Raw genomic sequence first — 21086 nt, 5'->3', positions numbered from 1 at the left:
ATATCATCATACATTTCATCAATCTGTTTGTCATCTGTGGAGCTAGTTGGCGTATAAACTTGTACTACTGTGGTAGGTGTGGGCTTCTTATCTATCTTGGCCACAATAATGCGTTCACTATGCTGTTTGTAGTAGCTTACCCACACTCCTATTTTTTTTATTCACTATTAAAGCTACCTCTATTTGATTTTGTATGTATAACCCTGTATTCATCTGACCAGAAGTCTTGTTCCTCCTGCCACAGTACTTCACTAGTTCCCACTATATCTAACATTAACCTATCGATTTCCCTTTTTAAATTTTCCAACCTACCTGCCCGATTAAGGGATCTGACATTCCACACTCTGATCCCTAGAATGCCAGTTTTCTTTCTCCTGACAATGACGTCCTCCCGAGTAGTCCCTGCCTGAAGATCCCAATGGGGGACTATTTTACCTCCGGAATATTTTACCCAAGAGGACGCCATCATCATTTAACCATACAGTAAAGCTGCATGCCCTCGGGAAAAATTACGGCTGTAGTTTCCCCTTGCTTTCAGCCGTTCGCAGTACCAGCACAGCAAGGCTGTTTTGGTTAGTGTTACAAGGCCAGATCAGTCAATCATCCAGACTGTTGCCCCTGCAACTGCTGAAAAGGCTGCTGCCCCTCTTCAGGAACCACACGTTTGTCTGGCCTCTCAGCAGATAACCCTCTGTTGTGGTTGTACATACAGTAAGGCTACCTGTATCGCTGAGGCAAGCAAGCCTCCCCACCAACGGCAAGGTCCATGGTTCATAGGGGGGAGGGTGTTCCAGATATTATCTGCATAATGTGGTTTGGTTTTGTGTCTACCTATTTTACTTGGGCACTTTGATTTACACTTGCATATCATATTCTGCAGTGGAATATACCAAACTAAGTCGCGTTCAAGGATCCTTGTGCTGAACAACAATGATTTAGTGGGAAGTTGCTCCTGATTTGATGTTTCACATTATTTTTATTATCCGATTTTGGCCGTCTAGGGACCGCGTTAAACAACTATTTTTCAATGTACATTTCTCCTATTGCACTCCTCCTCTTTTCTCTTCTGCCAATATGTCTTCATCCTCTCTCTGTGCTGCTCCCTTCGGTCTTCTGTCCACACTGTTCCTCCAGTTCTTCTCTTCTTCACTTCAAATCCTTCAAAATGTTGAATTTTGTCTCTCATTAAGTCTCTGTTGGTTATATCATCTTCTCCTATACCCATCTCCTCTAAGTCTGCTTTGACTTCTTTGAACCAGGTAATTTGGGTTCTGGGGTTCTTGTCAAAAAACATGAATATTTTCTTTGTCAGCCTTTCATCATTCATTCTTTTCAAATGGGCGTAAAAGCTTACCGTATTTACTCGAATCTAAGCCGCACCTGAAATTTGAGACTCAAAATTCAAGGGGAGAGAAAAGGTTTAGGCCGCACCTCCAAATCGAAACAAAGTTGATCCATTGTAATATGAGACACAATTTAGGTCGAATGAATGACTATACAGCTACAGTAGTTTGGTTCGACTCTTAAGCTTAGCAGTTACGCTTTACCAGGTAGCCATTGCTATGCGTCAGGCGCTCCATCCGTATCTGTAAGGGTACCCTTCCTTTTTCACGTGCTTCGTCTAGTTTGAATCGATTGCTTATTTTGCTTTGATCTGATAAGTGCCATTTTCTTTGTTATAGGTGTTTACGTCACTCTAAGCTGAAAATGCATTACTGTACTGTGTCATGCATTGTTTGTCGCATTCTGATAGTGCGTGTTTACGGCCTGTCGCCGATCGCGGCAAACCTTGCCTTTGTGCGCGCTACTGCCGCTTAACATTTTTTTTAAAAAAAGAGAGAGAGAGAGAGAGGAATCGTCTCATTAGCGAAACAATGGCAAAGAGACTGCTATTTGTTGTTACTTACACTGCTGCTTTCTTTGATAATGATCAACAAGAACCATATAATAGACTGCGTATGATAGAACATGTTCTGAATGAAAGTTAAGGCGAAAATTTTTCTCCGTTTGAAAATCCTTGCGGCCGCTTCTTTAGTACATCAAACTCTACACAGAAATTAATCATGTTAGATTTAAAAATCTAGTCAGTTGCCGTGCTTCATTTCTGACTATATCACTATTAGGCATAAGAATAATACGGACATAAACATGACACGATACGTATATTTTTCTGCGTTTGCTGTTGTCTCACTCTGGTTTCGTAGTTTATTAAGCAGACAGGATTTAAATGAGATAGCAGCAAACACGAAAGAATACATGACATAATGTTTACATTCGTATTATTCTTATGGTGAAGAGAATACTGCATGTGATTCACATTTCATCAGGTTCCTATTAGCAACCATCTCTTCCCACAGGTAGGAAAAAATTCAGAACGTAGAGTTGGCCATATTGACAAACATCCCAGTCTTGCCAGTCGGATTTTCGTAGTACATTGAAATTCTGCTACATTCGAAGATGGACAATACGGAATTTGTATTTAATTCGTTGGATAATGTATGAAAATGCAGTGGTCGAAATTTATTTACTGACGCAGAGGTTTTGGCGCCATTATTTATCTTTGTGCCCACAAAGCATGCCTGATTGCCTGTGTAGCGCTACATATATTCGACGGCAGAAGTTAGTTATGGCGGCACCTACCAACATTTTTCAGAACTTCCGCTTGCCTTGCACTCGATTCTAAGCCGCAGGCGGTTTTTTGGATTACAAAAACCGGAAAAAAAGTGCGGCTTAGATTCGAGTAAATATGGTACTCTTCTCTTCCTCATAGTATCTCCCACTTTCTCAATTTTGTTATACACTTCTCTATTACTTCTAAGCTTCCAAGTCCCATTCTCAAACCTCGGCCCAAGTACTCTTCTAATGATCTTTCGCTCCTTTTTTGCTATAGCTTCCATTTCCTTGTTAGTGTTCATTGCTAAACATTCAGATGCATACAGACACTCTGGCTTAATCACAGTGTTGTAGTGCCTTATTTTTGCGTTAATTGATACTGACTTCTTGTTGTACACATTCTTTGTTAGCTGGAATGCCATTTCCATTTTTCTTGTTCTTGTTTTATTTCCTTCTTTATCTGAAGCATTGGGCTGGATGATTTCCCCTAAATATTTGAAATTAGAAACCTTCTTTATCTGGCCATACTTTGTAATCATATTGTTCGGTGCCTCTTTTACATTGGTTAGGTACTCTGTCTTTTCAAAGGAGATTTTCAGTCCTGCTTTTTCTGCTGTTTCATTCAGAATATTGATCTGTTTGACTGCTTCTTCCAAACTTCCTGCCAGAATCGTTAAGTCATCAGCAAAAGCGAGGCAATCTACTTCTAATCCATCCTTTATTCTTCCTAATCAGATTTTTTGTATTCCTTCTTCAGTCGTTTTCTTCCTCCACTCTCTAATAACTTTTTCTAACACACAGTTGAATAGGGTAGGTGACAACCCATCTCCTTGTCTTAATCCTGTTCTGATTTTGAATGGTCTGGATACCTCACCACGGAACTTTATTTTTGCATAGGTATCCGTAAGTGTTTCTTTGACGATTGCGACTGTTTTCTTGTCTGCTCCAAACTCACTAAGGATGTTAACCAAGGTTGTTCTGTCAATGGAGTCGTACGCCTTCTTGAAGTCAACAAACATGATAAAGATGTCTTTTCCTCTTAATCGTCTATATTTAATAATTAACTTCAAGTTTAAAATTTGCTCCACACAAGATCTTCCCTTCCTAAAGCCTGCTTGGTATTCACCAATTTCTTGATCAAGTTGTTTCTCCAATCTGTTTTGTAGGTCCTTAGATAGAATTTTATACGTTACCGGAAGTAAAGATATCCCTCTGTAGTTATTTTCATCGGTTTTATCCCCTTTCTTGAAGATGGGGTGGATTAATGCAGTTTTCCATTCTTCCGGTATACGTTCCGTTCTCCAAATCTCATTGATTATTCCCAGTAGTTTTTCTTGAGTTGTATTATCCACACTTTTCCACATTTCTGCAATTACATGTCTTCCCCTGGTGCTTTATTGTTCTTAAGGTTTTTAATGATTTCTCTGATTTCTATGAGGCATGGGGGTTCAGAATTATTGTTTACTGTGTTTGGGATGTTGGCTGGTAATTTTTCAATAGGTTCCTGACAGTTGAGGAGTTGTTCAAAATATTTTGCTAATATTTCACAATTTTCTTCATTATTCATTGCCAGTTTTCCACTGGTATCTTTAAAACACAGATTTGGTGCTACATATTTTTGTAGTTTCTCTCTGAATGTGCTGTAAAAGGATCTGTTATTGTTTCTCTTAAAATCTTTATCCATTTGTGTAAGTTGGTTCTTTTCAAATAGTCTTTTTACTGATCTAATGAGTTTTGCTGTAGAAGATCTTTGCTGTTTGAACTCCAGGTAGTCCTTATCACTTTTGGTTGAGTGCCATTTCTTCCATGCCTTCATCCTTTGTTCTATTGCTTCCTCACATATCTCATCCCACCATTCGTGTTTCTTTCTCTTTTTCATTTTTGCGACTTCTTGAGCAGATCTTATCATTCCTTCTTTTATATCTTCCCATTTATCCGAACATATAACTATGTTTTGACAGAATTCTTCTCTTTTCTCTTTCAAGATGTTTGCGTCTATCTTTTGAGTTTTCCTGTTTTGAACTTGTTTGTTTCTTTGTGGTATGAAATTTAATTTGATTGTCAATAAGTAGTGGTCAGTTACAATGTTTGCCCCTTTCCGGACTCTCACATTCATTATTTCTTTTTGATTATAGTGTGTGATGGCTATGTGATCTATTTGGAACTCTCCAATACTTGTGTTTGGTGATTTCCATGTTTTCCGTTTCTTAGGAGGTTTTTTGAAATTTGTAGACATTAATTTTAAGTTATGACCCTTGCATAGTTCTATTAATCTTTCTCCATTTCTGTTTGTCCTTTTGTGAGCCAGGTAGTTTCCTACTGTTTTTTGTATTTTTTTTCTTGGCCTATTTGTGCATTGAAGTCCCCAAACAGTATTTTCACATTTGATGTTGCGATTTTAGAAAGTTCGTGGTCTAGAGATTCCCAATATGTATCTACTTTCTGAGGATTTTTCTTATTGTCATTGTTGATGGGTGTGTGGCAATTAATAAGTGTATAGGTTTTATTTAGGGCGCGGAATGTGAGAAAAGACAAGCGTTCATTAGGTGACTGGAATTCGGTTATTGAGTTTACCCAGTTAGATTTCACGATGAAGCCTGTTCCAAGGTGGGGAAGGCCTCTTCCACATGGGTTCCAGCCTTTCTTTCCTTTAAATATCCTGTATCCTTCATAAGCCATTAAATCTTCGTCTGTAAATCTGGTTTCCTGCAGCGCACATATTTGGATTTTATATACCTTCAAGACTTTGGTGAGCTGCTTCAGTTTTCCCAGCTTCAAGAGCGAGTTAATATTTAGGGTTCCAAAGAAATGTACGTTGTTTTTCTTCAGTTTACAGGATTTTGAATTTCTTGAACGACATGGTGCTTCAGGCTCTCCAGAATCCTTAGGCCTGATTGCGCTGCTGTTAGCGGCGGAGGATTGGTTACCTCCTGGAGTAGTTCTATCTAGAGAAATTGACATCATGCATAGTTGTTTGAAATTCAGGGGGGAGATGGCTTTTTGGGCCATTCCAAGGTTAAAACTGGGATTGTAAGTTCCAGAGTGTGTGATCAGCCGCTCCTAACATGGAGAACAGACGCTGTTTGTAGCCGCTCCTGTAGGAGTTCAGACGCTACATTTCGTTAGTTTTTGGTCCGCCCTGGGTATTTGATTTCCCCAGTACCACCTATATCTAGGAGGCATTCCCCTATCCGCCACCTGGGGAGGCGCCCGATGGGGGTACTAACAACCCCACACGGGGATGTTTCACATTATTATTATCATTATTATTATTATTATTATTATTATTATTATTATTATTATTATTATATGTTGTATGTAACTTAAAGTTCTCTCCATGGTCACACCAAAATATGTTGGAGTTTCGTAGTAGGAAAAAATGACGTTTCCATAAAATATTAACATTTTATGGTTGTCCAGCCTGTTGGTTAAATTTAAATGTAACACCTTTTTTGGTGGGACTAGGGTTATGCATCCATTCGCATGAGAAAGTGCTTAAATTCTTAGACAGTATTTCCTGTACTGTTTCTGTGTCCTTAGGCTGGACAGCTGTTGCCCAGGTATAGGTGTACCCTAATTTTATAGCCTCTGTTTGAGGCATGTCTGTGATATAAAATCTGAAAAGAGGTGGTGCTAGGACAGATCCCTGTGGGAGCCCATTGATTAGTTTCATTTTTATGCTACTTCTATTTCTTATGTTAACTATTAAGGGATGTATTCCTGAGCTCCTGATTCAGTGAGTGAGTTAGTTTTTGGCAGGTTATGACTTGCAGAAACTTGTAAATAAAGCTCTGTATCCAGACAGTGCCATTGTTGCTGTCAGTTTGATAAACACGACAGATGTTTTTTTTTTCCTTTCTTCCTCCATGCATCTATCTTTAAATGGATAATGGGACAGCAGCTGATAATATGCAGGAAGCAATGAACAACGCCATCAGCAGTGTGTGTCTATATTTTATTTATGCGACCAGTTTCAGTGGCCACTCTGCCATCCTCAGGCCTCTGGATACAGCTAGTATAACAGCAGCGTTAACTATTCAAAATGCAACATCATACTGACACTAGTAACCATAATGAAACAAACTTATATTAGCTAATATTGTACTGTACCAAATGAAATTACATCTGTTGCCAGCAAAATTCTAAGACTATTAAAGAACCATAATTACAAATATTGTTTCATTGTAAAAATCATAATTATTTACTGTTGAAAACCAAATGGCTAAAATGATAGTTGTATTGCTTGCTAACAGCAGTCTATATGAATGAATGGTATCCATTCTTTCTGACGTGTCTGAAAGAACAGGTGTCATGCATTCATATAATTGAGTTGCCTGAGTGGGCTATGAATCCACCACCTTCACTGTGAATGCACAATCATGTTCAACCTCATGTGGGAATCTCGAAGTAACGAGCACGGAGGATGTGGACGGGGACTGCAGATAGGTGGCACTAGGTGGGAGTGTGGGTTAGCCGGGGGCATACTGAGATTGTTGGTGGCACTGTGGTTAACACAGCTGCCTAGTACGCTGGAAATCCAGGGTTTGAATTCTGATTTGGCACACATTTTGATGTTGCTGACTCTGCATAATGTCCTGATGCATCTGACATCATGAGTCCCTTCACTTTCTTTCCTTTCTTCCCCCTCCCACCTTCGATTTGCATAATAAGAGCAGGCAGTCAGATATATTGAGTGAGATACAAACATATAGTAAAACGTGTAGTTCAGTTAGACAAATTGAGTTACATAGAAACATACAAATAAGGTAGAAATAACATGTTAATGCAATGTTACATCAGACTAACTAAAACGTTCCACCAACTTTGTCCAGTATACTAGTTGGTTGTTTCTGGGGTAGTTTGATAAGTCTGGTAAATTTCCATGAAAAGGATGGAAATTTTTGTTGTACCTTCATAGATGGTAAGCTTGATTATTCCAATGATAGTATAAAGAATTTCAACAATCTACAGTGTAAGTGCATTGTTGACAGCAATCTGATTTGGTCATTGTGGTGACTGCGAATAAAATGGAGAAAACAGCTTCATGCTGTTATTAAACTTTTTATTTGCCTTTCTTCCTGTGTTTCACTTTCTCCTTTTTTGTGCCTTATCTGGCCTTCGTTGACCTTTGGTAGACCTTATGGTTTTCTTCCGCTGGATTTTGCGGAGTAGGCCATCTCTGATGTATAGTCATGTTGACCTGTCTGTTCTATGAAAAAGGGATTGATGACCTAGTAGTCTGCTCCCTTTAATCATCCAACCAACCAATCAACCAAAAAAGATTGCCGTGGGAATCAGAACACTTCGACTTATCTGAAGCTGCCAACCTTGATGGGGACAAAGACAGGCAGCACTGTGACGCCAGTGCACTTGTATCATCAACAGTGGTGATACACAATGACTCATCAGAAGGCAAGGCTGGCGGCCAGCCCATGACCCACCTGGGGGTGTTTGCTACATATATCTAACTATACCACCTGCCAGTTGTTGAAATGTGCAGTCTCATCCGCGAAAGAAGTGGCTTATAAGGTGCTTGTTCGCCTGCTCCTTGAGTATTGTTCACCTATCTGGGATCCCCATCAGGTAGGACTAATAGAGGAGATAGAGAAGATTCAACGAAGAGTGGCATGTTTTGTCACGGGATCATTTATCTGGCAAGACAGCATTATGGAGATGCTAAACAAACTCCACTGGCAGATGTTACAAGAGTGGCGTTGTGCATCACGGAGAGATTTAATGTAGAAGTTTCAGGACAGCACTTTTCAGGAGGAGTCCGACAACATATTACTTCCCCCCCCCCCCCCCCCCACATACATCTCGCGTATTGACCATGAGGAGAAAATTTGAGAAATTAGTGCCAATACAGAGGCTTACCCACAATCACACTATTCGCGAGTGTAACAGGGTTGGAGGGATCAGATAGTGGTACTGAAAGTACCCTCCGCCACACACCATTAGGTGGCTTGACTATGTTGTATATGTAGATGTCATAAGTTCATATGATTCGGTAGTCGGAGCTCCTTCTGCTAAAGAAGTTCAGACAAGGCCAATGTCCTAGTTTGGACGTGGACCTCAGAGTTGGATATCAGTTGGGCAGGCACATCTCTAGGCAGAGAGTATGTACACAAGGCAACATATTGGGGGCACTTTAAGAGACAGTAGCACAAGAGGCCTTGCATGTCAGTTATCCAACCTGCATACAACTCCCCAGGGCACCGTGGAGTGGGTTAAAATTCAACCGTGCTGCCACCACATTGGTTTGGCATCCAGAACACTGTGTGAGCAACTGAGAGAGTTCCTAAAAAGGGAGTTTTTTTGGGTGTGGTATAGCATTTCAAATTTGGTACATTTTTGTACAACCCTGTACTGCTGAATAATAACAAGGCTGCCTTATCAGCTCGATCGACAATATGCTTTAACTTGGAAGTGCAGCAAGAACTGGTCCAGCATTCTGTAAACTCTTGGAAGCTGGCAAACTGCGTGAGTGGTGGTGGGACAGAAGGCTTCTCTGCAGACACCTGGCTCGCCACCAGCATGGTGGCAGCTCCTGTATCTGCTCCTACTGCAGCTTTGTTGCTGCTGCTGAAGGTGCAACTGTTGCCGCCAGCATTCCAAAAGTGCTGGGTCCATGGTGGCCACAATTTAACGCTACGAAAAAAGAAAAAAAAAATCACACATGTGTGAATGTCCTCAGTCACAACTTTTATACCCACACAGGTGTGACAGTTCCTCGAAACCATCCTGTCAGCACAAATGTAACTTTCCTAGTCAGTGGTGGCTCAACTACAGAAGCCGGGGAATTGGACTTTGGAAGAGGAAAGAAAGTTCACATATGGATCAGCCTGTGGGAGAGCAGTGTCCAAACACCTCATAGGGATGAGCACAAGTTAAGTCACAACGCACAACCAGCGTGAGCACCTATATAGCTAGCTAACATGTGGAACCAAGAGCATGGTGTGATGCAGAGGCTAGGCCCATGCTGGTCAATGTTAGTGTAAGAACTGGTGGGCTGGCCTATTGCCACGGCAAGTAAATATCTGGGTCAGCAGTTCTGCCCATACAATGCTCTGTGTTACTGTCCGTGACAGCTTGCTGCACTACCCTGCCATGAGACCCAGGCCAACTCGTGTGCATCCTTGTCAATGACTGCTGGTGGGGATATTGAAATTAGAAACCAGCTTACTTTTTAGAGGTTTTATTTTATGTGAGATGGTCTATACAATTATAAATTATCCTCTCAAGCAGTTTATATAGCTTGTTGAGCAGGGTAATCAGGTGGTAAATATTTGGCAGTAAAATGGCATGATATTGATTGTGTAAGGTAAAAAAAAATTTCTTAAGCCGTCTATTGCAAGTGACACTTTGTGTAAAACAGACTATGTATACTTTCTGTTTTTGTACATAAATCAATTTTGTTAGCTGCACATTGAATGGCATCCACTCGGAAGCGGCACCACACAAAAAACAACATTTAGTGACACTGAAAAGACTACAAGTGCTACGCAAACTGCCAGATGCGTCCCCCCCCCCCCCCCCCCCCACAATAGTAGACGCTTTTTGGACACCACAAAATAAAAACGAACATTTTATCTCTGTCTGGTTATTACTTGACATTAACCATTGTACTTTCCATGAATTGGGAAAGTCTCTTAGACATACATATGCAAAGTGACTAAGTCACGTGTAATACAGCTCAGAACTTGGAATTCCTTGAAAACTTCATGAACAGACTGTTCTCATTCAAAATTATTTAAATCTTACATTTAGGTGTATGCCATTTACAATTATGGCATTCAGAGAAGACGAATAGAACACTACGTGAAACTGAAGACAGGTTGTCAAATTGCCCATGGATTTTCAAACATTTCACTAACATATTGCGGGTATTGGGGTTTGTTGAATTGGCTCCTATCTTGTCACAAATGAGACTACAAAATGAATAATCCTCTCTCCTCTCCTAAATTGAAAGAAAAAAAATGAAATCATTAATTGCTCATTTCCACTAACTTTACAAATTTCATAATATTTTAGCTGCCACAGAATCAAACTTTTATTTAATCTCATTAAGAATACTTCTCTGCCAAGTTATGTGAATAATTTACAATAATCAAAATGTATTACTTTTTTAAAACCAAACATTGAAAAATCCAGGATGAAATAATAACAAGGTTATGAAAGGAAAGCGTGCTACTCACCATATAGCAAAAATGTTGAGTCACAGACAGGCACAACAAAATACTACTAAACACATAAATTTTCAACCAGAAGGCCTTCCTCTGAAGTAGATATCATAGACACATACACATTCATGCAAATTCAGCTCGCTCACACGAGTCTGTGGTCATGTGTGTGTGTTTCGTCTAGTTTGGAAGAAAGCCTTCTGGCTTTGTATCTTTCCCTTTCATGATATTATCATTACTTTGTTAAACAAACTCTTACTGCAGCTCTCAGCTTGTTCAACAATTAATACCTCAAATAACATCAACATTACTAATTGTGCAGGAAAGGTCAGTACATATTTAAATTATTTAAGCATTACTAGATTTTTGCAATTGAACACTTTAATGAATTCTTAATGAGATACACATCAATACACACTACCTACACCCATAATAACAAGAGAAATACAGACACATCTGTGTATAGGTGAAACACAGAAACTGGTCCACAAGCATTAGTACACTTGTCAGCTCTCTTTCAGCATCCCAAATATATCAATTTGCTTGAGTTCACATCAGGTGCTGCATCTGACATTGAATGAGAATTGAAATATCAGGCAGATATCAGTACCTCGTTCTCAAAATTTAACTTAGAACTAAAAATAAAAAATTCATAATCTGCATTACTATTCTTCATATGTGTTGAGAACAGCTGCACAGAAAACTGTAATAAAAATTTAAAAAAGGGGTTATTTGATTATGGTGTCCATTAACTGACACAGTGCAAGAAAGGAAAAACAATACTTCATATCAAACATCTAACCTTCAACAGTAAAGCATATTAGTACTATACAGTATCATATGGAGGACACAGTCTTGCTAATTTTAGTGAGGTTTTTAAAGTTGTGTAAGTAAATCATGGATGTGGATGTTAGAGATCTATAGAGATGATAAGAGGAGGAAGGGATAACTGCAGTGAAGAATATTACTATAACAGTCAGTGGTGAGCTGGAAACAATGTCTTCCTTAATCTTGACATTTAACTTCTCAATATTCCACAAGTCTGAGATGGGTGTTGTTCTCTGCCAAAAGGTGGTCCTTAACTTCTGTAATGCTACATTCAAATTCAGATGCTGGTGATACTGTACCCTCCAGTCCATGCAAGCTTTATGCAATGTTAGCTAAAAACATTTTTGAACCTGGACCAGAATGTTCCTCTCTGATTTCTTGGTCAGCTGCTGATTCCTCAAAACATGAGCAAGTGATTTCTAGTGTGAATACCGTGTCAGGTGGCACAGTGCTCATGACATTGACGTCTCATTCAGATGGAATTGAGTTTGAATTCACATTTGGCTAACCTAATTTAGATTGTATAAATTTCTAGAGTGAAGTATTTACCAGAAAGATTTGGTGGCAGAAAGTCATGGTGCTTAGAAAAGTTTGATTTCCTTAAAGGCAAGAATAGTCCTTTAAACAAACTGCAGCAGGTTCCTAGTTTTGATTTATTTATGTTTTACCAGAATGTTCCATTAATATGCTGCTCCTGGATGTGGACTTAAATACATAGTGTGTTCAGTGGGGCTTAAATACCATCTGCTACAATGGTAAAGTGAAAGATTTTTTTGTGTGTAGAGTCATGTGCTTTTGAAGGAAGTGGCACATCCTTCCTCAGTAGTGGTGTAGTCAGCAATAGGTGTCTTCTGGTTTCCTACTTTTGGAGATAGTGATCAGTAGAAAACGGTCACACATATACACTTTTACTGAACTTCTTATGTGAAATCAGACAATGTCATCACTGTTTTTTTTTCTGCAGAAACCATTATGTCATAATTTCTGTAGAATTTCTTTAATTGTCTTCAATTGGTGAATGACCAGTCTTCTGGTTTCCTACTTTTGGAGATAGTCATCAGTAGAAAACGGTCACACATATACACTTTTACTGAACTTCTTATGTGAAATCAGACAATGTCATCACTGTTTTTTTCTGCAGAAACCATTATGTCATAATTTCTGTAGAATTTCTTTAATTATCTTCAATTGGTGAATGACCAGTGATGAGTTGATGGGTGACTGGATTTGTATTCATTTGAATAATATGGATTGTGATAAGGTGTTAACTATTGACTTGAATACAAAAAAAACTGTACCCAGGATGAACAGGGATTTGCTCTTACACCTGCCTTGACCTTCTTGACAAATGTTTCTGTTGCTTCATACCATGTTTTCAAGAATTGACATAACAAATTTAGCTTATGCTCAGATGAAATGTTGATTTTTAAAAATTAGAGAATTAACATGAAGTTTGTGTTGTTCCTTTGTCAGGTTGCCAGCTGTGCTCTGGATGCAAGTACAAAGATATATGCTGCTCGGGTTGATCGTGTGCATTCAGATGGAATGAAAATGGCAGGCAGTCTCTGTATGCTTGGTAAATGTAAGAATAATCGCAAGAAGGCCGAAAATGAAAAGGAATGCATAGAAAATGCAGTGGAAGGTACAAAAAAGGTTACAAGAAGACGAAAGGTATAGTTAAGTGTACAATTTTGCTTGCTTGTATTCTCCATGTATTGCATAAATGTTGCTACTGTGCTGCTATTGTCTCTTTTGGTGTAATTGTTCACTTACTAGAAGCTTACAGTGAAATTAAACAAAAACAAGAAAATGACCTGTACATGTGTTAAAAGATAGATTGCTACTTACCGTAAAGAAGACACTTACGTTGTAGACAGGCACAATTAAAAGAGTTACATAAAGCTTTCAGCCACAACCTTCATCAGCAAAGAGAAACACATCCCATTCATACACATGAGCAAGCACACCCCACACACACATAACTGCCAACTCCGGCAGCTCTGACCAAATCACACATTTTCAGTCGAACAGTGCCCAGTGGTGTCGCTCTTTATTCCACCTCAAGCATTGCTTGGCAGTGACGACAGGAATGTGTGGCTTATGAGGAGCTGCTCGGTATTGTACCCCCATTCTTTCGAACTCCCTAGGCACAGTCATTGTGCTAGCTGGACTTCTGGTAGCACTTTGTAACTCACGATTGATCCATTCCTCTGATTTTGTGCAATTTTTACAGCCAACCTCTGTAATGCTCAATGGTTTCTGTCTGTCTGTTTTGTCTTGGTACTGGTTTAGCAGCAGTGTTTCCAATTCACAGTTACATCATCAACAGTGGACTTGGGCACCATTAGAATGTATGAAATGTTCCTGATGCATTTGTTACACTGGTGATATCTAATGAGTAGTCAGCATTTGAAGTCACTGAGCCTCCCTGATTGACCCATTCTGCTGTTACTGTTTCTCTGCTAACAACACAATACTCCCTGCCTCCTTTTGCATTGACTAGTCTACCTCTTGTGACATCTAGTATATCTTCTCTCTCTCTCTCTCTCTCTCTCTCTCTCTCTCTCTCTCTGACGGCATGAGAAGAAAAGACTGTTGGTACCATTACCATTGCTGGACAAGATTTGTAAACCAGAGAACTTGAAGGTGTGAGATAGGGTAATAAGCAAGACATAAACAGAAAAAAAGATAAGTGAACAACAAAAAGTAATTGGTGTTCCGCCTCCACCTATCTACCATATATAATGCACTTCATTTTACATTCTCGTGACTCTTCCACAATGTTTTTTCTGTAATCTCTGTCTCGCTTATTAACCTATTGTACACCTTTAAGTTCTCTGGTTTTCAAATCTTGGCATGCACTGATACCAACAGTCAGTCTTCCCTTCTCATCCTGACCCATGGTTCTGGGCAGCCTTTCCATATCTCAATTCCCATTTTCTAAACCTTACCTGTCGTTTTCCTTCATCTCTCTCCCTTTCCCTTCAAACCTTCTGCCAGAAGAAGAAGCTACTGGCTATGAACTCTTGTGTTTTTCCACATCTTTTATGTCTTTGTTCCTGTCACTGCTATATGTAAAATAAAAGTTAACACTAACTCACAGTTTGTTAAAATTTATGCTAGTGTTATCCAGAATGCAAAAATATAAGTCTAATACAATTAGTATAAAAGTTAGAAAATGGAATATCTATGATGGGCTTTATACAATAGCTGAATAGTATACAGTAGTCATTTTCATTGTGGCTGTCTGCCACTCAGTGCCTCCACTATGCAGTGAGCAGCAATCCATTCTTTTGAAATTTTTTGAAATTGTATTATGAAAGTTACTTTTTCTCTGCTTTGACTACACCATCATTTCTTCTATTACCTACACAAAGTGCCACACATGTCAGCTAAAAGAACATGCCAGTTTCACATCCCTCAAAGTGGTGTGTTCATGTTATGATTGAAAGGGAAAATGGCTTCTAAAATTCATCACAAACTTAATTCTGTCTACAATGGAATGTTTTGAATTGACAAATGAGGAAAACTGGTGTAATGCATCAAAGATGGAAGCAATATGTTTGTGCAGAAAGGATGATCAGGAGGGCACTCACGATAGTATATAAATGATTGAGGAAGAGATCAAAGCCAACAGATATTTAACCCATACATAACATGAGGTCAAAATGTTTCATGAGTTGGTTTCAGGCAGTTTTGGGTTCCTGGAAACTGTGTACATGTAGGATGTTGAAGATATGCAGATCAGTAACAAAGTTTTGATGTACACGTTATACAACAAATCCAAGATAAAAGTGGCACTATATCAATAATACTCACATTCAGTCATATAACAACTTAGAGAATGATTTAAAACCATACATGGCACTTTCAAGCAACAATCAGCAACTGAAGCTGTGACATTTAACTGTGCCCGTAATGGGATTGAAGATGGGGGAAGAGGAAATAGTAAAACTGTGACATGTTATGTATGCTGTAGGACTGCTTTTATCTTGTCTGTACTGTGCAATGCAGTTATGGCACAAAAAGACTAAACTTGTTTTGTAGTTGTTCCAGTGTCACATGCTGATATTTTGTACGGATCAGAGGTGTCATGTTTCAGGAGTGTAGCCAAGAATATAATAGTCTTACCTGCCTGAGCTATCATAAAAAATGTGTAGTAGACGAAAATTGTATTAATAGAGTAAATTTCACATTTTCTCCAATGACTGGTTTGATGCAGCTCTCCATGCTACTATATCCTGTGCAAGCCTCTCTATCTCTGCATAACTCCCAATACCTACATCCATATGAACATACTCACTGGATTTAAGTGTTGGTCTCCTTCTACAATTTTTATACCCTACATTTCATTCTACTACCAGATTGCCAAGTTCTTTATGCCTCAAGACGTTTCCTAACAGCCAGTCCCTTCCTTTAGTCATAACTATCGTAGATTCATTATAAGTAGCAGCAGTAGAAACTCCTGGATGGAACAGTATGTAAAACCAGCGAAAGTCAGTCACTCGTCTTGAGTATAATATAAATGTATCTAGAAACAAAGATGATGTGACTTACCGAACGAAAGCGCTGGCAGGTCGATAGACACACAAACAAACACAAACACACACACAAAATTCAAGCTTTCGCTACAAACTGTTGCCTCATCAGGAAAGAGGGAAGGAGAGGGAAAGACGAAAGGATGTGGGTTTTAAGGGAGAGGGTAAGGAGTCATTCCAATCCCGGGAGCGGAAAGACTTACCTTAGGGGGAAAAAAGGACGGGTATACACTCGCGCACACACACACATATCCATCCACACATATACAGACACAAGCAGACATATATGTCTGACATATGACATATTTAAATATGTCTGCTTGTGTCTGTATATGTGTAGATGGATATGTGTGTGTGTGTGTGCGAGTGTATACCCGTCCTTTTTCCCCCCTAAGGTAAGTCTTTCCGCTCCCGGGATTGGAATGACTCCTTACCCTCTCCCTTAAAACCCACATCCTTTCGTCTTTCCCTCTCCTTCCCTCTTTCCTGATGAGGCAACAGTTTGTTGCGAAAGCTTGAATTTTGTGTGTGTATTTGTGTTTGTTTGTGTGTCTATCGACCTGCCAGTGCTTTCGTTCGGTAAGTCACATCATCTTTGTTTTTAGATATATTTTTCCCATGTGGAATGTTTCCCTCTATCATATTGTATAATATAAATGGATAGATAAAAAATGTACTCACCAAAGAGCAGCAGGAGAACATGCACACAAAAAGGTTTAACTTTTACAAGCTTTCAAAGCCTGTGGTTCTTTCTTCTTGCAGAAGAGTCGAAAGGGGAGGAATAGGGGTGAAGAGGGATGAAGGGGAAGGAAGAGTGGTGAAGGGAGAGGACTGGAGAGGTTTAGGAAAAGCGGTACAGATCAGAAAAGTTGCCCAGAACACCAGATCAGGTGAGACTTGCTGGATGGGATGAGAAGGAAAGATTGATTGTTGGTGACAAGATTTGAAAACCTGAGAGCTTAAAGGTAGATGACAGGGTAATATGAAAGATGAGATTGCTGCTAAAACAACATGCATGAGTAAATAAGGGTGAAAAGCTAGGTGCATTGTGTGTAATGGAGGTGGAAAGGGGAGTGGTGGGGGGAAAAAACACAGGTCAGGAAATGACAGGTGTAAAAAATTGAAATGGAGTGAAGAAAGGAGTGGTTAATGTGAAGAAATGCTGAGATGGAAGGAATTAACGTAAACTGAATCCAGGTGGGGGGCGAGAACCAAGGACATGGTGTAGTGTTAGTTCCCACCTGTGGAGTTCTGAGACACTGGTGTCAAGGGGGAAGAATCTAGATGGCACATGTTGTGAAACAGGCACCGAGGTCAAGACTGTCGTGTTACAGAGCACGTTCTGCACTGGGACATTGTGTGTTGCTGGTATACACCTTCTGCCTATACCCATTAATCCTGGTGATAAATGGGTGGCAGTCATGTTTACGTAAAAGGCCGAACAGTGTTTACATAACAGCTGGTCTATAATGCATTCTTTCACAGTGGCTCTACCTTTGGTAGTATATGTTTTGCCAGTTGTAGGGCTGGAATGGGTAGTGGTCGGAGCGTGCATAGGGCAAGGCTTGCAGTGGGGCTGTCACAGGCGTAGGAGCCATAGGATAGGGAGATGGTCATAGAAGGAGCAAAGGGTCCAACAAGGATGATGCGAAGACTGGGAGCGCAGTGTGGCATAGGAAGGAGGCATCCAGGTTACCATGTAGTAGCTGATTAATACATTCAAGATCGGGACAATACTGAGTGACAAGTGGTGTGCTCCAATGTTGTTTTTTGGAGGGATCAGCAATACTAGCATTGGATTTGATGGCCCAAGAAATCTGCTTCCGAACTAGGCTGTTGGTGTATTAATCAGCTACTTCAGCAAGGCCATGACTTCCTTAAATCATGCTCCGAAATAAGATCCATTCTGTCTGAGCTTGCCCACTGCACCAAGTATGTCTGCTTCTCAAAGGTGAAGTAATTATTGTTAAGTGTAAAGTTGATTAAGATGAGCCAGAAGGATGTCATAGGTTTGGAATCAAATGGGTATTGACTGAGGAAATGTTCAGCAGCAGAAAGACCATGTATGTGGGGGACGTTGGTATAGAGGAAGACGGCATCAGTGGTGCCAAGCAAGATGTGTAGTGAGTGTGGGACAGGCATGGATATCAGACAATCTAGAAAGTCGTTGTTCTCTTTAATATAGGAGTGAAGTCTGTACTATGGATTGCATGTGTGACCAGCTAAGGCAGATATACGTTCAGTGGGTGCTTTGAAGCCAGCAACTATAGGATGGCCAGGAAGATTGAGTTTGTGGAATTTAAAAAGAAGGTAAAAGGTGAGGACTGCATGCTTTAAGTGGGGTAAGAAGTTCCATGCATTGGGGTGTAAGTCCTCGTGAGGGGCCTGAGGTTTTTAGGAGGGACTGCAGGACAGTGTGAATCACAGGGATGGGATCTTGATAGCAGACTGCTGGCCTAGATCTTCGCTAACAAACTCCAGTTGGTCACGTACCACATTGGTAGATCCTTTGTCTGCTGGGAGGATAATAATGGAGTCATTAGCTTTTAGGGAATGCCGAGCCTGGAGTTCTACAGAGGACAGGTTAGGATCATGTTGTAGGGGCCTGAGGAAGGGTTGTGAAACAATGCTGTATGTGAGGAATTCTTGGAATGCTTTTAAGGGATGATTTTGATGTAGTGGTGGTGAATCAAAATGGTATCGTGGTCAGAACTGTTAAAGACAGGATTGAATCCCATGTTTGCTGTTGGAAAAGCTTTGGGATTTGGTTGCAAAGTGATTTTTTCAGTTGACATTATGTGTAAAGGAAAGTAGCTCCTTCACCAAAGCAGCATGATTAAATGCAGATTTAGAGCTGAAAGTGAGACCTGTGGATAATGTAGATAATTCAGCAGGGAAGTAAGCTTTAGACGAGAAGTTGAGAAAACACTATTGTGAGTGATTCTTATGATTTTGAGTTATTACTGGTCTGGGAGGCAGTAGTGAAGGCTGTGGGATGTTAAGGAGGTTGGCTGAGCTCGGTTTGTAGGAGAGAGGGGTGGTTGACGGTGTGGCTGTTTGGGAAGCTGCAGAGGGGCAGGAAGGGGAACACCGTTATTGAGGTAGTTTAGAAGAAGGTGGGATAGCTTTATGAGGTGATATCTAGCATATTGTTGCAGTCTGGAGTTGGCTTGGCAGATGATACCATCCAAGGAAACATGAAGGGCAGGTAGCAGCAGGATTTTGTAGAAGAAGAGTAGTCTGGTGGAGTGGAAACTGGCAGATGAGGCATATAGTCCCAGATTAGTCGGGTAAGTGCAAGAGATTGCTGTATTTTAAACTGTAAAAGAGCCTGGTGTAGAGTAGGATTACATCCAGAAACGGGGACTTTCAGTGTTAGGCCTTTGGGAGTAACTCCAAGGGACATGCAGAATTCAAGAAACAGAATAATGGGACCGTAATTTTGACAGTGCAAAAGCACATTTTCAAAAAGAATGGATCTAATATGTAATGGGATTCATCATGGCAAGAAAGGACACTTTGGAGTGTCAGAAATAGTGGACGTGGCAAAAACGACAGGCAGAGGGTGGAAAAAGATAGAAAAAGAGGGCGAAAATTCGAAAAAATCAGAGAACTTCACACAAAAATTGTGAGTACAAACAGTGGTTAACAAGAGGCAGTGTGTGGGTGAGAATTTCTCACCACAAGAGTGGTCTATATGGCCTGAAAAAATGACTGGAAAAGAAATAAAAGGAATAGGGAAAGTCATGAAAGGAGATAAAATTAAAAAAAAAAAAAAAACTAGGCAGACAGGAAGAGAAAGTCACGGCAGAAAATATAAACTACTCTGCTTGGCAAATAAAGTGATGTAGGAGACAGCAGGAAAAGCTGATAAGAGCAGTTTGGCGAAAAACACATGCACAAAAGCAGGAAAGAACTGCATATTACCACGGTAAGTGGAGGGTAGGAAAGAAAATAGCTGTCAAATTTGCAAATAAATTAGTGAAAGACGATCGGGAGAAGGCACTGCGGTGTAGTGTACTGTAAACAAATTATTATAGGCAAATTCATAAATAACAGTGTAATTGCTATTTACAAATTTGCAAATAACAATGGCCCGTCTATGTGCTACTATATCGTCTTCGAGGGGCAGACATACAAACAAATCAGGGATACAGCCATGGGAACCTGGATGCCTCCTTCGTATGCCAGCCTTTTCGTGGGTCACTTGGAAGGGGCTTTCCTGGGGTCCAGAAGCCTTCAGCCCCTGGTTTGGTTTAGACAAATTGGTCACATCTTTGCCATATGGACTCATGGTGAGGCTGATCTATTAAAATTCCTGGAATATCTAAATACTTTCTCCCAATTAAATTTCACATGGTCCTATCCCTCCGAATCCCATGCCACATTCCTCAGTGTTGATCTCATCCTCACGAAAGGCCAGCTACACACTTCCACCCACATTGAACCTACTAACAAGCAACAGTACTTACATTTTGACAGTTGCCATCCTTTCCATGTTCCCTCCCACACAGGCTTGGCATTTCAGGCGGATATATTTGTTTGGATGGAGACTCTTTACAGCAATACACCATCATTCTCAGCAGCAGCCTTCACTGGACGTAATTACCCCAGCAGCTTACTTCGGAAGCAGATTTCTTGGGCCATCACATCCAATCCTGGTATTGCTGATCCCTCCAAAAAACAACATTGGAGCACACCACTTGTCACTCAGTATTGTCCCCATCTTGAATGTATTAATCAGTTACTTCAGCAAGGCCATGACTTCCTTAAATCATGCTCCGAAATAAGATCCATTCTGTCTGAGCTTGCCCACTGCACCTAGAATAGCTTTACATTGCGCTCCCAGTCTTCGCATCATCCTTGTCGGACCCTATGCTCCTTCTATGACCACCTCCCTATCCTATGGCTCCTACGCCTGTGACAG

The 21086-nt window shown here is 40.2% G+C and overlaps 1 protein-coding gene across 1 annotated transcript in view; it reads left to right on the top strand.

Moving 5' to 3' along the window:
- Window positions 1-21086, top strand: part of LOC126251775 (condensin complex subunit 2) — a 201659-nt gene that overhangs the window by 62569 nt on the left and 118004 nt on the right. The window contains exon 4 of the mRNA XM_049952398.1: window positions 13095-13292. Within this exon, the coding sequence (XP_049808355.1) occupies window positions 13095-13292 (198 nt within the window). The remainder of the gene's footprint in view (window positions 1-13094; window positions 13293-21086) is intronic.

The sequence above is a fragment of the Schistocerca nitens genome, chromosome 4 (genome assembly GCF_023898315.1).
Source record: "Schistocerca nitens isolate TAMUIC-IGC-003100 chromosome 4, iqSchNite1.1, whole genome shotgun sequence".
Taxonomy (NCBI): domain Eukaryota; kingdom Metazoa; phylum Arthropoda; class Insecta; order Orthoptera; family Acrididae; genus Schistocerca; species Schistocerca nitens.
This window is presented reverse-complemented; position numbering and strand designations above follow the sequence as displayed.